At 33.9% G+C, this 17564-nt stretch overlaps 2 protein-coding genes across 2 annotated transcripts in view; one reads left to right on the top strand and one right to left on the bottom strand.

Moving 5' to 3' along the window:
• Nucleotides 1–13573, bottom strand: part of LOC106125760 (uncharacterized) — a 44820-nt gene extending 31247 nt beyond the window's left edge. The window contains exon 1 of the mRNA XM_013323082.1: nucleotides 13164–13573. Coding sequence (XP_013178536.1) covers nucleotides 13164–13347 — 184 coding nt within the window. The 5' untranslated portion in view covers nucleotides 13348–13573. The remainder of the gene's footprint in view (nucleotides 1–13163) is intronic.
• A 2758-nt stretch (nucleotides 13574–16331) lies between these two features.
• On the top strand, nucleotides 16332–17471 carry LOC106125715 (UPF0488 protein CG14286). Its single transcript, XM_013323014.1, has 2 exons — nucleotides 16332–16656; nucleotides 17173–17471. The coding sequence occupies exons 1-2, from the start codon at nucleotides 16470–16472 to the stop codon at nucleotides 17358–17360; spliced, it is 375 nt and encodes a 124-aa protein (XP_013178468.1). The 5' UTR covers nucleotides 16332–16469; the 3' UTR covers nucleotides 17361–17471.
• Nucleotides 17472–17564: the final 93 nt, after the last annotated feature.

The following is a 17564-nucleotide window of genomic DNA, read 5'->3' on the forward strand; positions in this document are numbered from 1 at the left end:
GAACAATGCGTGTTTTTTTAGATACACTTGTTGATCACACCGAATGTAAACACATGATATCATTATTGCAATGACATCATCTACAATCAAGTAAATCTTAAGTCCGTATAAAGCTGACAAACATTAAACTGTTATCTCAGATTTACAACGTACTTAGTAAAAAAAAATGATTTAAAGCTAGGGTTGAAATTTATATCAAACAAAATTGCTATAAGGGAAAAATATATTTTACGTACTGCCACATTCAAGAGTATTGATGTTTATTGAGGGAGTAAGGGGTGTATGTACAGTATGAGAAATCCAAGAGACTGCGTTAATAACCTTTGAAGCGTTCTGTGTCATGAAAATAAAAAAACAAGCTATTTATATTACCTAACGAGGTGTTAAAGTTTTAACCTTTGAGAGCTGTTGTTAGAAATAATTTCTTTCCCTTGGGACTAAAATGTCAGATAAAAATACGCTTATAATTTTTATCGGTGGAGAAAAATACAGGAATGACTTTAACATGCCTCATAGGATGTAACTATAAATAAAAATAAAAACATTAACCAATAAATATTTACAGATTTTATAATCATATACAGGCGTTTAAATCTGTAAATATGCCTGCATATTACCTTATCTATATATATAAAAATCAATTGATGCGTGTTAGTCTCAATTCAAAAGGAAAAAATTGCAAAGGAACGTAATTCTGTGTTTCGTCTGATGAGTGTGCATCCCGGAGGCCTAATTTAGTCCTCTTACCCTTCCCACCCTTTTTCTTATAAGGAAATGATGGGAAGTAGAGGTATCCTGATGAGGGGATGCATGAGAAGGGAAAATATTTCCCGCCTCCGTCGATGAAAGGTACCTTATGACATAAAAAAGCATATTCTTATAAAGTTAAATAATTTCAATAAAATTTTTCCATGAATTTCGTAAAATGCTGACTAAAATATTGAACAGCAAAAATTACCGATTGGTTTTCAGACGTTTCGAATATCATTTATATTCCATGAAAATGTTTCGTAAATCAAATTACATGGTAATAAATTATTATTTTGATACTTGACACAGAAAGAGAATATTTGCCTTACTATACGTCTTCTCCATCAAATCCATATCCCCTTTCCATCATCTCGTTGTAATAAAAGAGCGGCAAGGAGAAGAGACTTAAAAATTAGCTAAAATTAATTAGAATTCCCTCCTTTCATAATTAGGTTAAATATATATCAGACTGGATCTGCGAGAGCTACAAACGATGGACTGGTAGGAGAAGGCGCAAGACAGGCGACTTTGGCGATCTCTTGTGTCGGAGGCCAAGACCCACTTTGAGTCGATGCGCCAGCGGAGTAAGTATATATCAGACACTATTTTCTATTCATTAAATATTTATTTACCTATCCGCATATATCCAATGTTTTTACTTATCAATTTGTATGGATGAAAAACCTAATATTATTGATAATTGTTTGTTCCAGCTGACCTCGCGTGTTAGGAAGTCGTGAATATATAGGATATAGATTCACTACGCACTATCGAATGGGCTTTCCAATCATTCTAGATCATTCGGTCAGTGGGCGATGTACGACGATACTAGAAAAGAGGTTTTATGTGCTTACAACAAGCGGTCAGTTTATAGTAGACTTCATCGGCTTACCGTGGATTTCTGATACCAAAATCTCTCTGTAAAACATATCCCAAAATTTTGGCCTTAGATACCCATAGTTAGTGTTTTAGCGTGTTCATTACCAAATTAGTATCTTCAAATACGATCTTATTCAAGGAAACCACAGCCTAAACTGAAATGTGTATAAAAACATTGAAATTGCATTTCCGACACCGCATCGTCATACCAATGTCAACTTTTTTTTATTACAAACATGGCCGAAACGAAAGCTCATCACGACGCACACACCTGCGTGCTAGGGTTGCCACCTTTGACCTAAAGATAGGTTAGGAAGTAAACAACTAAACATATCTATGTAACTTCGCTTTACGGAAGCTCTAACTTATATTTACCATATGCCCATGCCTTTTTCTTTATTTATCTTTTTAACAAACTCGAATCACAGATGATATCTTTGTAAGTTTTGGTCACATTTAGTTATTACATTTTTCTCACGAATTCCTTTTAGGTCGTAATTTTTTTTATAAGACAAAGGAGCAAATGAGCGGCTAGAACACAGAGGTGTTTAACGGCACCCATGGACATAACACCAGAGGAACTGCAGATGCGTTGCCAGCCTTTAAGGAAATAGTATGCTCTCTTCTTGAAGGATCCTAAGTCGTATTTTGAATATTATGAAATTAGTAATATCTTTCATAAGATAATAAGTTATCATTCGACAGATACAAAGACCGTATGATAAACTAGGGGTGGGCAACCCTATCAGTTAGTTTACGCGGGGCGAGCAGGTGGGAGCGGCTCGCCGGGCGGCATTCCGCGCCTGACCCACATAGCTCACTATACTCCGATCGACGCGTATCGGACCCTTGTTTTTTTTTTAATTAATATAAACAAACAACAGCATTCAAGGTATTTTACATTTAATGCATGCATGTTGTTGATGTTACCGACCCTGTGCTAAAAATACATTAAATCGAAAAATACTATTGTATTTTCGTGTTAAAATACCGGCTCAGTGGTCAAGCAATTGACTTGCAATCTGCAGGTCCTGGGTTCGAATCCCGCCATGTACCAATGTGTTTTTCAATTTTCAATTTACATATGTACATTTATCCGACGTTCTTACGGTGAAGGAAAACATCGTGATGCAACCTGCACATATATGAGAAGTAATTCAAAGATATGTGTGAAGTCAACCAACCCGCACGTGGCCAGCGTGGTTGACTATGGCCTAATCACCCTTAACTCAGGGTAGGCTCCGAGCCCTTCGGTGGGGACGTATAGTTAGCTGATGATGACCGATTTATTATCATTAATGTTTATAACGTAACTTTCGCCTGCGACTCTGTCCAACAGGATTAAACATTGATGGTAGCCGATTCTCAGACCAACTGTAAATGCAAATAATTTTTTATAAGAATCGGCCAATATGTTTCTAAGAAGTATGGTAACCTAACATTGTGACACGAGAATTTATTACCAAGGTACATATCAAGATGGAAGACAAAAACTTAGTGCTTATTTTATACAACTTACTATGCAAATTAAGAAAAAAGAACAGAAATACTTGCAAGTTGATTCCGTATGTTTTTACCACATACGCATTTCATTCTCAAAGTCACTATTCACATGACATCTCACAATAGAAGATAGGAAATGATTCACATTAAATACTAAGAGCCTATGCTTTCCAATAATTACGTAATCAGTTACTTTCTATTGACATAAACGGGAAAAATTACGAACTGCGCCAAAAGTTGTATTTACTAGCTGCCGCCCACGACTTAATCCGCGTGGAATTAAAAAATAATAATTAGTAGCCTATGTGTTCTTTCAGATACATCTATGCTAAATTTCATCAAGGTCTAAGTCTAAGGCAGTCATTCTAGAGATAACTTCTAACAAACATTTATCCATCCTAACTTTTGCATTTATCTTATATATAAAATTCTCGTGTCACAATTTTCGTTCCCATACTGCTCCGAAACGGCTTGACCGATTCTCATGAAATTTTGTGAGCATATTGAGTAGATCTGAGAATCGGCCAACATCTATTATTTTATATCCCTCACGAACGGAGTCGCGGGCGACGGCTAGTTATATTAGTAACATCCTTAGGACTCTAATATCTTCAAGTCAAGCAAAATCGATTTCTTTACTTAATGGGATTGTTAAAATAAACACAAAATTAAACAATTGCGCATCAAATAATTCTGAATGAATTTTAATAAAGACATTTAACTTGAATGAAATATAAAAATTCTTTTATCTGTAGTTTATTGAATAAACACAAGAGGCCGCGACAGGTGTGCACATAACCAGTGTTACCACGTTTAACATAATTACTGAGACAATACGACCTTGAGTCATACACTCGGACATACTTATTGTAATAGTGATGTATATATGAATCGATTATCTTAATGCCAAGTAATCATTATCAGTATTAGTCTACTATTGGTTATCTTCAATGCCTTTTTTTTATTGTCACTGTTTGCCTTGAGGCATTTACAGCTTCACCGGGCTTGAGGTGGCCGAGCGCAGGTGACACTTAGCCTAAACCTCGTTTAAGAGTAACTAAGCTCGAGAGCTCCCTCAGGAACCTCGGCGCGGGCTGTTATTATTACCGGATTGGTCTTCAATGCCTACAGTATGTAGACCGCGCAACTCATCCAACAACTTCCCTCCCTATACACTAAATCTTCGGTTATCTATAGATACGGTTCTATACATATTAACCCTTATGTTCATTTTGTATAGTATACCATACATCGTAAATAAATTGTTAACAAATTGCATGCCACGTACATCGATAAATAGTGAACTAAAGAATCGTGTCACATCCCTATTGCCGATATCACATTGACAATGAGCGATAGATAATGCACGTTTAGTGATGAGACACGCGACAATTTACAGGTGACGATAACTTGTTTATTCGCAAGAATGCGTCGATAATACGATTATAGTTACTCAATTGAGGCTCATTTCCTTTGTAAAAGTGCTCAGTGACCTTTAAGTTCCTTTACAATGACAACCTATATGCTTATGACACCTGTCTCCTTCAGATTGAATATGTTTCAAAGCAAATTTTTTCTAAACAAATCTATAGGTAATTTGATAGCAATAGAGTCAAACTAATATTAGTTTCTGCGAATTCGTCCATCTATTTAAAAGCATGCATGCATGAATGTTTGTTAGAAATTAACTCCAGAACAGCTGCATGGATCTCGCTAAAATTTGACATAGATGTATAACATAGTTTGAAGAACACATAGGCTACTAATTAAAATTTTAGTTTCCCGCGGATACCAACCATATGTAACTCATTCAACTTTATCTAATTTTCTATGTTACGAATATAAGGAAGAATAATATATCTGAGAAAAAATTCAAAGACATATATGAAGTCAACCCGCACTGGGCCAGCGTGGTTGACAATGGCCTAGTCACCCCTAACTTAGGGTAAGCTTGGAGCCCCTCAGTTTGGACATATAGTGAGTTGTTGATGAATATAAGGACAAATTACTTTTATACTATGATTTGTAATGACATTGTCTTGGACGTGGCATTTAGCGCACGATGTTTTCCTTCACGTGGTAACTCGGCACTTAAAACAGCTATAAACAATTTCATTGGAACCGAGGCTGGTCACGTAATATACTTAAGTCGAGTTTTATGACCGTATGAGTTTACTCATATATTTAAAATTATCGTATTTAAGTCCATCTTTCTATATAAACTAATTACATATCAATGAACATCGCAATATTATTTGTTTTACGAAAAAAAATAGTACATTTGAAATATCAAGGAATCTTAGTACACTTTTTCAAATACAGAAAAATTATAAAAGTCAATGGGCCAATTGTCACCAACCGGACTACATTAGGGATACCTGTATCCGTGACGTCATCGTCCTTCAAATGCCAAGGATTCTTACTGGTCCTTCTCCCCGCACCCAAAACAATTAGTCAGGCCTTTTGTTTTTATTTTAGAGGCAACTCCTTCGACGTTTTTGAATTTCGAACAGGGTCAAAGCTCCATTGTCATTGTTCAGATTTATTCGTTCGAAGAATTTGAAAATGGAATGTCATTTGTTTCGGCGGTTATATGAACGAAGGCATTATTTAAACGAGAAGTAATAAACTATTCGTACTTTGTTTATTTAAATTTAAAAAAAACATCCACTAAAATCCTTATAATTTTAGAGGATCGATTGCATAAAAGAGAAAACAAATATAGCTAAGAAAAGGTATTTTTAGACATATAGAATTTTTACGTCTGATCCGTTAAATGCGTTTTATTTATAAAAAGCGAATAGTCAATTATTTTATAGTACGTAATTGATACTACGATATTGAGCGTCGGTGGCTCAGTGGTCAAGCACTTGACTTGCAATCTGCAGGTCCTAGGTTCGAGTCCCGCCATGTACCAATGTGTTTTTCGATTTCTGATTTACATATGTACATTTATCCGACGTTCTTACGGTGAAGGAAAACATCGTGATGCAACCTGCACATATCTGAGAAGAAATTCAAAGATATGTGTGAAGTCAACCCGCACTTGGCCAGCGTGGTTGACTATGGCCTAATTACCCTTAACTTAGGGTAGGCACCGAGCCCCTCGGTGGGGACGTAGCTGATGATGATGAATTGATACTACGCATTACTTTATCGAACGTGTGATATTTGAGAAACGTTGCATTCTAGACTATCATCACCACTAATACGATAAGATATAATTTTACTATTAAAATGTTGTCAACATAAATCAAGCATGTACTTAATAATATTGGTATGTCAAGGACGTGTAAGCACGATTGTTTACTAGCCCGCGACTCCGTCCGTGTGGAATTATAATAAAAAAATAGTTAGTAACCTATGTGTTATTCAAAACCGAATCCGTACAGCCGTCCTGGTCATACTTTCACACAAACATCCATCAATCCATCCATACATTCGTATTTATAAAATTAGTAACATTTTAGTTAAACAACATTTAAATCTACAAGGAATGGTCGCTATGTTTAAATACTTTAGGTTTCAATGTGGTATGAACTATACGCTACAAATGTATAGCGCATAGCGTATACATCAATCTTATACGCGGTTAATCATATGTTTTGCGATAAAACCGGAATAGAACAAAGCGAGTGTGTAAGCTTGTAACCCCCATGATAATGATACTTTTTACATCACTATCATTCGCTACATTAATCGATTTTTTATTAACACAAACAGGTTAATAAAGAACTTCACTAGTTAACTGCAAACGTATAGATTTGTACGAAAAGTATGATACGAGAAAGGTGCGTTAAATCAGAATTAGACATAGGGTCATCATCATCAGCTCAATATACGTCCCCATCGAGGGGCTCGAAGCCTACCCTAGGTGAAGGTTGATTAGGCCATAGTCAACCACGCTGGCCAAGTGCGGGTTGGTTGACTTCACACATATCTTTGAATTTCTTCTCAGATATGTACCAATTATATACCAAAGCAAATGAATTCTACAGTTTCTAAGACCGAATGTTCTTTTAAATATCTTCTAGAAACTATTATACAAAATATGCCGTGTTTAATTTACTTTAAAATCCGGATTTCTAAATGAATGTGTCACTTTACAGTAGAAAGATCACTTCTCGGAATGTTGCGATTAAAACATGCCGTTTTGTCTGTGGAATCCAGTCAAAACGTCCGCATGTTTACTACACGGGAGACTTGATTTCATCTCAATATGGAGTGAAACGAAACACGAGTTCTGTTAGATAAGGAACTTACGTTTTACGTAAATTCATCAAAACAAAAAAAGAAAAAAGTATATATGCAATTTTCATTCAATCCGTTTACATTACTTTGTGTTATTGAGTATTCTTACTGCCGAAACATAAACAAAAACATCTGAGTTCTCAGAACGAGAGAGAAACAAGTTATCAGTGGATTTTGGTTTCATTTCAACGTTTTTTTATATTACTAGTGTTAGGAAGAAAATCCGATACTGAACCGGTGTATAAGCGCAACACTAGCCTTATTAAAATATCAACGCTTATGTCCCCTCACTAATCAATCTGACACTTGACTTAGTAACGAAAGCGCGCCATTCGTTCTAAATGATACTAATAATGTTTAAAACTAGTTGACGTTCGTGACTCCGTCTGCGCGGTATAAAAAAAAACTATGCTCTTTTTATAGTTGAAGTTATATCACGTAATTTCACTCAACCTAATCGATTAAATAACATTTAAAATAGAGCATAAAATTGTACAATTAAAAACTATCAACCGTCACAAAACGATAACAAATTCACTAACAACTCGAACAGTTTAAAAAGGAAACCATTTAGTTAAGTATATCTTACTAATATTATAAATGCGAATGTTAAATTATTCAAACTTTCGTGAGACATTATACTAAACTGATATATAAACACGGCTAAACACTCACGTATCTTCGTCCGGTGGCGGCAATAATACCAGTACCACTCATCCTGATGAAGGGCCCCCGATGGGCTCGGAACTAGTCGATGCCGCCACCGGACGAAGATACGTTAGTGTTTAGCCGTGTTTATATATCAAATACGAATGTTCAGATGGATGGATGTTTGTTAGAAAGTATCTAAAGAACAGCACAACGGATCTCAATGAAATTTGGCACAGATGTAGAACACAGTCTGGATGAACGCATAGGCTGCTAAGTTTTTCAATCCTGTGCGGACGGAGTCGCATGTGAAAGTTAGTACACGACACAATGAACATTATATTTATAACGATAGTACAACAAAGCATTATGATTCTTTTAAAGTTACAAAAGTAGCTTAATATCTAAGATCTACTAACTATACTAACATTTCTGGGAGGTGAGTTTTTTTATTTATAATTAACAATCAAATAAGTACTACTTGGTTATTAAGTAGCAATTAAATTAATCTACTTCCAAACACTAATAAGTGGGAAATGCGTTTCGGTTGACTGAAGAGTTAATGTTATTCTGTTACGAATTAATTGAATTCGTTCGTGTTTTGTTTCAATTAATTCAAAACGTAAACGAGACTATACGGTCAAGTAACACAAATAAATGAAACAAATTTAATTTTTTCATCATTTTTTTAGGGTTCCATACCTCGCGAAGAAAAAACGGAACCCTTATAGGATCATTTTCTTGTCCATCTTTTAGTCTGTCAAGACCTTTTTTTATATCTTACTTTCAAAATGAAGAATTTTTATATTTAGGTGACATCATAGAATAATACATAACTAGTAGCCTGTGTTCTTACACACTATGTTCTATATGTATGCTAAATTTCATCGAGATCCGTTCAGCCGTTCTGCTGGTACCTTCAAACATCCACCCATCCATTCATCTAAACAATTTTAATATTAGTAAAGAGTAAGATAAGATGTGAGTGATTGGATGCATGGATGGATGTTTTATTCCCCTCGGTGGGGACGTATAATGAGCTGATGATGATGATGATGATAGAATAGTATATAATCTTTTGCCAAAATACCGCAAACTTATTTTGATGAGTTTTAATATAATTATCAAAGTATTTCAATAACATTTGTAAAACGTTTCGAGTCTCACAGAAAAACAATATAGTTTTTACGTCTGTGCAAAAATATGGCTTACGCAGACAATTTTCGTTGTAATTACGAGAATATTTATGAATGCCACAAATAACTTTGCGTTGGCTTAATCCAGTGATTCTCAAAGTATAAGCCAAAAACTGTCTAGCATTGCATCGATATTTATTAAATTAAATATTATTTTTTAATATAGTAATATGATATGATCCTTTTATAACAATACTAGCTACAAAAATAAATAATACGTAGCCTACGTGTTCTCCCAGACTATGTTCTATATGTATGCCAAATTTAATCGAGATCCATTCAGCCGTTCCGGAGATACCTTAAAAAATCCATCCATCTAAACATTAGCATTTATAATATTAGTAAGACAAAGACCTTACCGAAGTTTTGTAATTTATTTGGATGGTCAGAAATTATATGTTGCTTTATCTATATGTTACACAAGTCAAGTTAGTCATAACATAATTTTGTTATTATTACTTATGTGAACAGTTTGAGAACCAACGTTTGTTGGTGTCGTGTGACCACTCAAATAACTAAACCGTTTTCACACGGAAACAAGAGCTGTAATTGTTTGATTGTAGTGAATCGTTCATGCGATCCTGCCTTTTAATTACATTAAATAATAATAAAGAAAACATGTAACCAAAACTGTACCTAAAATAAACGCCTTTAAAACTTAATTGATCATTCTTGTAATTTCTAGTTAACTGTCTTTTAAATTTTTAAAACTGACATCTACATCAGAAAATATCGTCCAGTTCATCGACCACAAAGAAGACACTCGTCAAATGAAAATTAAGAAACCAAAGTCTACTCTTCTTCCCCTTCCCACCATTTTCTAATAAGAAAAGGATAGGAAGGAGATGTATAGATAGAGGAAGGGATACATAGAATGGGAACTATCTTTTTTTTTGCACATGGTATCCCTCGTACTTTAAAATATAGCCATTTTCAACCGACTAAATTATAGATATTTATGGGCTTCTTTTACCGTACTATAAAGACAAGATACCTTTTATAATTTATCGTATTATCGTACGAGCAATTAGAATCATGTATCGTGACGTAATTTCTCTCACAGCACTTACAATAGCTCACTATCTTATCTCAGTTAAAACAGTTAAGGAACGTTACATACCTATGGGAATTAGTGGATAAACGTTATCTATAACGTTAACTAAAATATAGCTAAATACCAACACGTTCATATATACTTGGAAAAAATTACGAATTAATAACGTACTCCTATAAATGAACTAGCGTAGGCGTAGTATTTTGTGCCTGTTTGATTTCAATGTTGGGTCGACGGACCTTACCCTTAGACAAAGTGCATTCGCATCGAAGCTATTCCATAACGAATTTGAAAAATGTATGGAACTGAAACTTGACAATTATATTACTTATCGAAGATTACTAATCTATACATTTCTTTCTCTATATCGATCTATCTTTAGTCATCTGAGTCGTCCATTCACCTACCTTAATTAAACTTATATAATATAATATACAAACTTAGTTGTCAATTAACTAACAGTTAAAGAAAATTGATAAAATACATTTATAATTAAAACAAGTTTATTTTTAATGTAATTGGAAAATATAATCCGACACTCACTGTACGCGGAGTGAAACCGTCGTGAAAGTTTTGTTTAGTTAATAAAATATGTGCCGTTAACGTGAATGTTGGCAAGTTATAAACAAACATAAGAAATATGTTGAGAAAAGAAAAAATATCAAAGACTATGAATTTGCACTACTTAGAAATATATACTAAATAAACTAAATTAGTCTATGCGTTATTCCAAACAATTCCATCTTATTACATCTATACCAAATTTCAGCGATTTCTATGCAGCTATTCTGGAGATACCTTTTAATAAACATCCATCCAAACATTCGCATTTTAAATAGTAAGAAGTAAGATAATATTGTAATCTTTATTTATTCAGAGATAATGTATGAAAACATGTTTTTGTATGAGTTTTTGGACAGTGAAAACTCAAGATTTCGCCCCCAACATTTCACACAAATAGCGTTTATTTTTTTAATATCATAAGGTAGCAAAGTAGGTTTGGCAAGCCTCCCGCAAGATGGTCCGATGACGTGGTCAAGGTTGCGGGAGCGTCCTGGATGCAGGTAGCACAGGACCAGTCATCGTGGCGATCTTTGGGAGAGGTCTATGCCCAGCAGTAGGCGACTTACGGCTGACAAAGAAGAAGAAGGTAGCAAAGAATAGAACGGCCACCAGAATTCGCCAAAATAGCGTATCGACATCCGCAATTGCTGTTACGTTGCCTACCTCTAACAGACGAAGGAAGCACAGAAAGTGAATATTTCCCTTACCTACGCATCCTCTATTATTGATACGATACCAAAGTATCCGTAATTTTCATAACAACGAAATATTTATGTCGTCATATCCGATAATATCGTATTACGACGGAAAATACGACTGAATCATAACTTTGCACTATAATATGTCACTAAACGATAGTGAACTTCGCCAATTTATAAACAGACCAGACACAGTTGAAGCATATAGAACACTAGCTGGTAACTTTGTCCGTGCAGAATTAAAAAAAAAAGTAGCCTATGTTCTTCCAAACTATGTTCTATATCTATGCCAAATTACATCAAGATCCGTTAAGCCGTCCTATAGTATGCTGCAATTTTCACGTTAAGCAGGTTATTCTAGTTTCTCACTTGCCAAATCATATATCAGGAATTAAAACAGCTTATTTACTATATAATATATTTCTCTTTTAAGAGCTACGTCGTTATTAATTTAAAATTCTATTATGCAGAGTTAATCATATTTTTAATAGTTTTTGAGGTTTTCTTTTTGTTTATGGTTGATATTGTTTTGTTTTCCTCTTCGTTCTATTTGTTTTCAGAATAGAGGATTTAATTTTCCTTATGTCATAAGAAAGATGTCAATTTTACTCCAATGAATTTGTAAACGGTAGATACATCCGTAATCCATTATACGAAGCCAAGTAAATCGGCTTACATAGAATTATTGGATTCGAACCCAAACATTTATATGATAACTAGAACCCAATACCCATAATTTAAAATACAAAATATTCAAATATTTTAATTATATACTCTTGGCTATAATTTTCTTTGAAAAAAGAGCGAATATGTTTTTAACATTAAATAGGACGCTACGAACGAAACCGTATGCTTAAAAAGATGTTCAGATATGACAGATAGAGATACTGAAAATTAACTAAGTGCTCGTAATGTCCGCTCTATAACTACATTTAAATCTCTGTCATATCTTTCGTCTCTCTTTTGTAACGAAATATGACCAAAAGTTACGCGTCCTTGAAATTTTACTTTCAATACTCATCCAATTATCAAATCGGTCTGAGGATTTTCACCTCAAATACGTTTATTTTGAGTAGTACCGCGTGTTAATTAGCAACAGTTCAAAACGGTTTTTAATGAATGAACAGGTATTTTTTGATGTTGCTATCTCCTTCTTTCTCAATTGGAATGTTCGTAATTCGAAAAAATTAAACGAAAGACGATATACAATTTGTTACCTAATAAGTTTGAAATTCGAATACCGACATTACAGAACTTATTCTGCGAACCCCTTCTCTTATTTATGAGAAACAAGAATTGTTTGATTGAGGAAAATAAGTTTTCCAATCTACCTTATTCACGATATAAACTAAAATGAAAGTCTATTTCTGTATTTACCTATTTTATTAGTGTCTTCTCGAATTGTGATAGATTGCCGTGTGTGCGAAATGAAATTAAGTTTTTTTTAGACTGACTTAAGTGTACTGAAGACGAATATTTTAAAAAGCCACAAAGGTCATTGCATTCAGGTCTTGGTAAGTACGTGGTACGACTGCCGACACTCATCTTATGCCGCCTCGGGCGTTTGAAGCAAAAAATAACCGTCGAAAATAACAAGTTAATAACCACAGCCTCACTTACCTTTGCGTGACTTCCAATACAGTTTCCTTACGTAGTAAGCGGCCGCGACCAGTAAAAGGGCTCCAAGGAAAGCACCGATAGCGGCTCCTGCGACGCTACCCGCACCAAAACACTCTGCTTGCGCTTGGCCCAAAACACAAGGCAGCAAGACGGTCACTAAGAGGAACCTCGTTAAAACACCCATTTTGTATTCTTACAATCTACTTCGCACAATATAACATCACTACGATTATGGCACAAAACGTTTATTCCGTTTAATTAATTCAGTTACATTCCTAATCTTTAAATAGTTCAAAATTTCAAATTGAATGTGATTAAAAGTTTTGACGTTTAACTTTTTTAAAAGCAAAAAGCGCGCGCAAGCACAGACGTGCACCGCGTCAGCCAGCGCGGTCGACTGTGGCTGTGTGTTGTCTATGGCTTGTTCGTACGTAGCTTTGAGTCGTGAATAGCCTGCGCTTGTGGGACAGTCGGAACGTGTGTAGAGAACGTGTTTGGGCACCGGTGAAACTTGCACTACAACGGCAATATCACCCTAAAAAATTATAACCAAAAGTCATTATTATACACAAAGACATGCCCCGTATTTGATTTTTTGTCTACATCATCAAATATTATACAAATTTACTGGACTAGAATATGGGGGTCAAGCGCTTTCAGCACCCAGTGGCTCTTGCTGTTCTTACTCCTTACAAAATCACTGGTCTATCTAGAAGGATGGTCTATCTTTTCGTCTTGTTCTAAGATTTTCCTCTTTCATTAGCCGTCGTTAGCTCAACGTATGTGACCTATTACCTATTTACTGACTAAAAGTACCATATTTATTTTAAAATATAGAACATAAAATATATGTGATTATTTCATAAAGCATGCCACGATAACGTACATCCACACCTGCAGTGCTACGCGCAGGTACTGACGCACACATTGCCATGCATAATTTATATTCACACACTGCAACAAGCAAACGTCTTTTTAAGATTGTGTTGTACTGTTTTAAACCTTATGCTCCGTTTGTTATGATACCAATGATTTTGTTACGCAAGATGTTTAAATTCACTTCAATACCAAATGCCAGACTTTATTGTTCAGGAAACAATTAAGAAATTTTTAAATGAGAATATGAAGATTTTATCTATATACTACAAACGGTCAGCAAGTATACAAACATAATAAGGTAAATAGCCAGATAATAACGTACCTACTCAACTCTTGAAAAAGAAAATATGCATTTTATATAACAATTTTTAAATAGAAATCAGTGTTTTATATAAATATTATAATAATAACAATTATCATAGTAATTGTATTGTGTGTTTGTGTTCAATATGAAAAATATTTTAATCGTTCTTAATTACTTTTATAATTTAGAAACAACGTCAAGAAGTAGTTTATTATGTCTATTTCATGTTAAATACTTGATCAAAATTCGTTTCAAATTAAGTATATATTTAGGAATAAAAATTAAAAAGTAGATAATAATTTCTGTATGTCTCATTGTATATTTGATGGCAAAACAAAAAAACAAGTTACTTCTACTTAAATCCAAAGTTAATACGTGATAAACGAAGGTTTAAGAACAGAATGAAGGCTTTTGAAGTTTTAATCTACATTTCGTTCATGATACGTGGTAGTATATTCTGTCGATTCTCACGAGTCGAAAGTAGTTTCATAAACATGTTTTTATATTTATTTTATAGTACATCTTGCACATTACGACTCAGGTGCTAATGTAAACGACGTCTGTAGACTTTACACATTTCACTTTTACAGAGAAAGTAATCATTACACGTAGGGTGACCATAAATTCGAAAATAACGTAAATGAACTTATATTCATCCCACTTTATTTAGGTATATTAAACTCTTCCTTTGATGTCATCTGTCGTCTCTCCTATGCTAGTCTTTTGTTGATTCATATGTCTCTAGTTTGACGTAATTATTATGGAACGAAATTAATAATTTTAGGTCGCATAAAACGTCTAAAATTTAACTTCATTTGCTTAATTCACATTCGATTCTATTGATACAGTTTTAAATAAAATAATTTCGTGAATCTCGAGATGTTTTTAGAATATTTTAAGCGATTAACGCCAAGGGTTAAATGTCAAAGTTGTTTTATGGTTTTCTTATACAGTCGAACATATTGATGTTTTCTTTATTTAAATTATCCAGAAACTGACCGATTTGAAATTGCAATTAGCATATCAAATTCTTTAAAATATCAAGCTAACGGCAAAGGTTAAATCGTCCAATACAAGTTTATAATTCATGCTTTCTATTTTTGTCTATAGGTTTCTGTTAAGTTTTGAATATTATGAAACGTTCGATAGAGAAAAATATCGATAACTAATTGTCACCCATGGCTCCAATCCGAGCGGAATAAAAAAAACTTTACTATGCCCCTGTATTTTCGACTATATTCTATCTCTATGCTAAATTTCAGCTAGTTTTGTTTAGTCATTCTGGAGATACGTAACGCCAAACATCCGTCCGTGCATCTAAACTTTTACATTTATTTATTTTTAACATTAGTACGATTTCACTTCATTAAAATCCTTCGTGCAATCAAAACTACCATATCGAAAAACAGATTATATATATTTTTGCCCATTATTTTACTTATAAGTTGTGTGGACGCAAAGTGCAACTTTCTAAGGTTTTTCTTTATGAATATAAGCTAAAATATCTACTTGCATATAAAATACATAAAAGAAATAAAATTACATGACAGCTACATTAAAAAGAGAATCTTTTGACATTGACAGGAGAGCGCTAGTGAGCTGTTACAATAACTTAAGCCAACGGTTAAGATAGCTTCGTAGAGCTTGTCGGCCATTATGTGGGCCACGGGCCGATTTTTAGACCAAATTTAATAGGCCACATCTGTCAATTTTAGCTTCTTAGTGAGGTGAGCTGCTTAAAAATATCGATTAAAGTGATTGAATCGATTGGTACTCCAGATATATCTTAATTGAATTAACTTGTTATGAAATATTGATGTATTTCATTCGATTTCTTCGTAAAATCCTTAGTGTTGAACATGAAGTGTGAAATGAAACTTATAATAGGACCCATTTATACGGATAGTTTTTTAAAGTATCACCGACGCACAGCCCTAGTTGAAAAATTGTAAAATTACCATCCCTGCCCGTCATAGTCTATGGTTTTTGACTTTGTCATTACATTTTGTCATCACGACATTTTCTGTAGATTTGCAATTTGTATTTCAAGAATATTCAAAACAACGTGGTATTAAAGTTATTTTTATATTCTTCTATTAAAAAGATATAAATTCATTATTAAAATGCCTAAGCCTGTTAAATTACATAGTAAAGGTAAACCTAATAGTATACAAAAAGCAAACAAATTAGATAAAGACAATGACAACAAGGATCCTGAGGAAGCGACGAGGGAGTTTCAACTTCAATTATGCTGGTGTATACAACAGCTTGAAAGATCGTTACATGAGAAAAAAGGCAACGAGAAACAGTGTAAGTATTTTAAAAGTTCTTTCCATGCGTAGCGAATCAAAGTGGGTCTTGGTCTGTCACAAGAGATCGGCAACACCATCTGTTCTGTTCCATCTCTTGCCAGTTGACTGCTTGGAGATGTTCTAGACTGTACCTTACCTTAAAATTGTTAAGATAACCTTAATATATCAATCAATAAACTCATTAAATATGTTCTTTTCTGAAATGTATGTTAAAAACATAAAATGTTACCTAAAACGGCGCAGTTCATAAAATATATGTTTTTTTGTATTGTGGTGGCAAACAAACAAGCAGCCACCAGAGTTCACCCGAATAGTGAAGCAACTGCTGCATATACATATTATTTTCAATTGCAGATGAGAAGAGAAAAAAATGAATGAGAATCTTTCCCCTTCCTATGAGTCTCTTCCGCCAAATTAACTTTTTATTCTCCATCTTTCCTTTTACGACATGGGTGGGAATGGAATGTGTCACTAAGTGAAGGATAAAATTAATGCAATCCCTTTTTTTTTCCAGTACAAGAAGCATGGAAGGTGTTAACAATTCTAAAAAATAACAATCAACCTATTATAAGGAAGAGACAATTAATGCGAACTCATTTCGGTGACTATAGAGCTAAAATGGCAGCCGAAGAGAAGAAATTAATAAAAAGTATGTCCAGTACATTACAATGTAGCACAAATGACAGTTCATTAAATAGATAATAAATAATACAATAATAGATAAAGAAATTCTACAAAATGATAGCAATAGGTGATTACATTTTTATTTACTAAATTATTATAACACTAGCTGAAACTGGTCTGTGTAGCGTTGTCACTTAAGGTAAAAAAAAATTAAAACACTTTATTAAATGTTTGTGTTTGATGAAATTTCATATTTAGATTTGTCTTTTAAATTTGAAGGTT

Source organism: Papilio xuthus, unplaced genomic scaffold, assembly GCF_000836235.2.
Source record: "Papilio xuthus unplaced genomic scaffold, Pxut_1.1 DF825783.1, whole genome shotgun sequence".
NCBI classification, from domain to species: domain Eukaryota; kingdom Metazoa; phylum Arthropoda; class Insecta; order Lepidoptera; family Papilionidae; genus Papilio; species Papilio xuthus.

Excerpts from the sequence above, each read along its gene's own strand:
- LOC106125715 (XM_013323014.1), top strand. The coding sequence starts at position 16,470 with ATGCCTAAGCCTGTTAAATTACATAGTAAAGGTAAACCTAATAGTATA. Across the intron at positions 16,657-17,172 it reads AAAAGGCAACGAGAAACAGT|TACAAGAAGCATGGAAGGTG; the intron begins GTAAGTATTTTA and ends TTTTTTTTCCAG.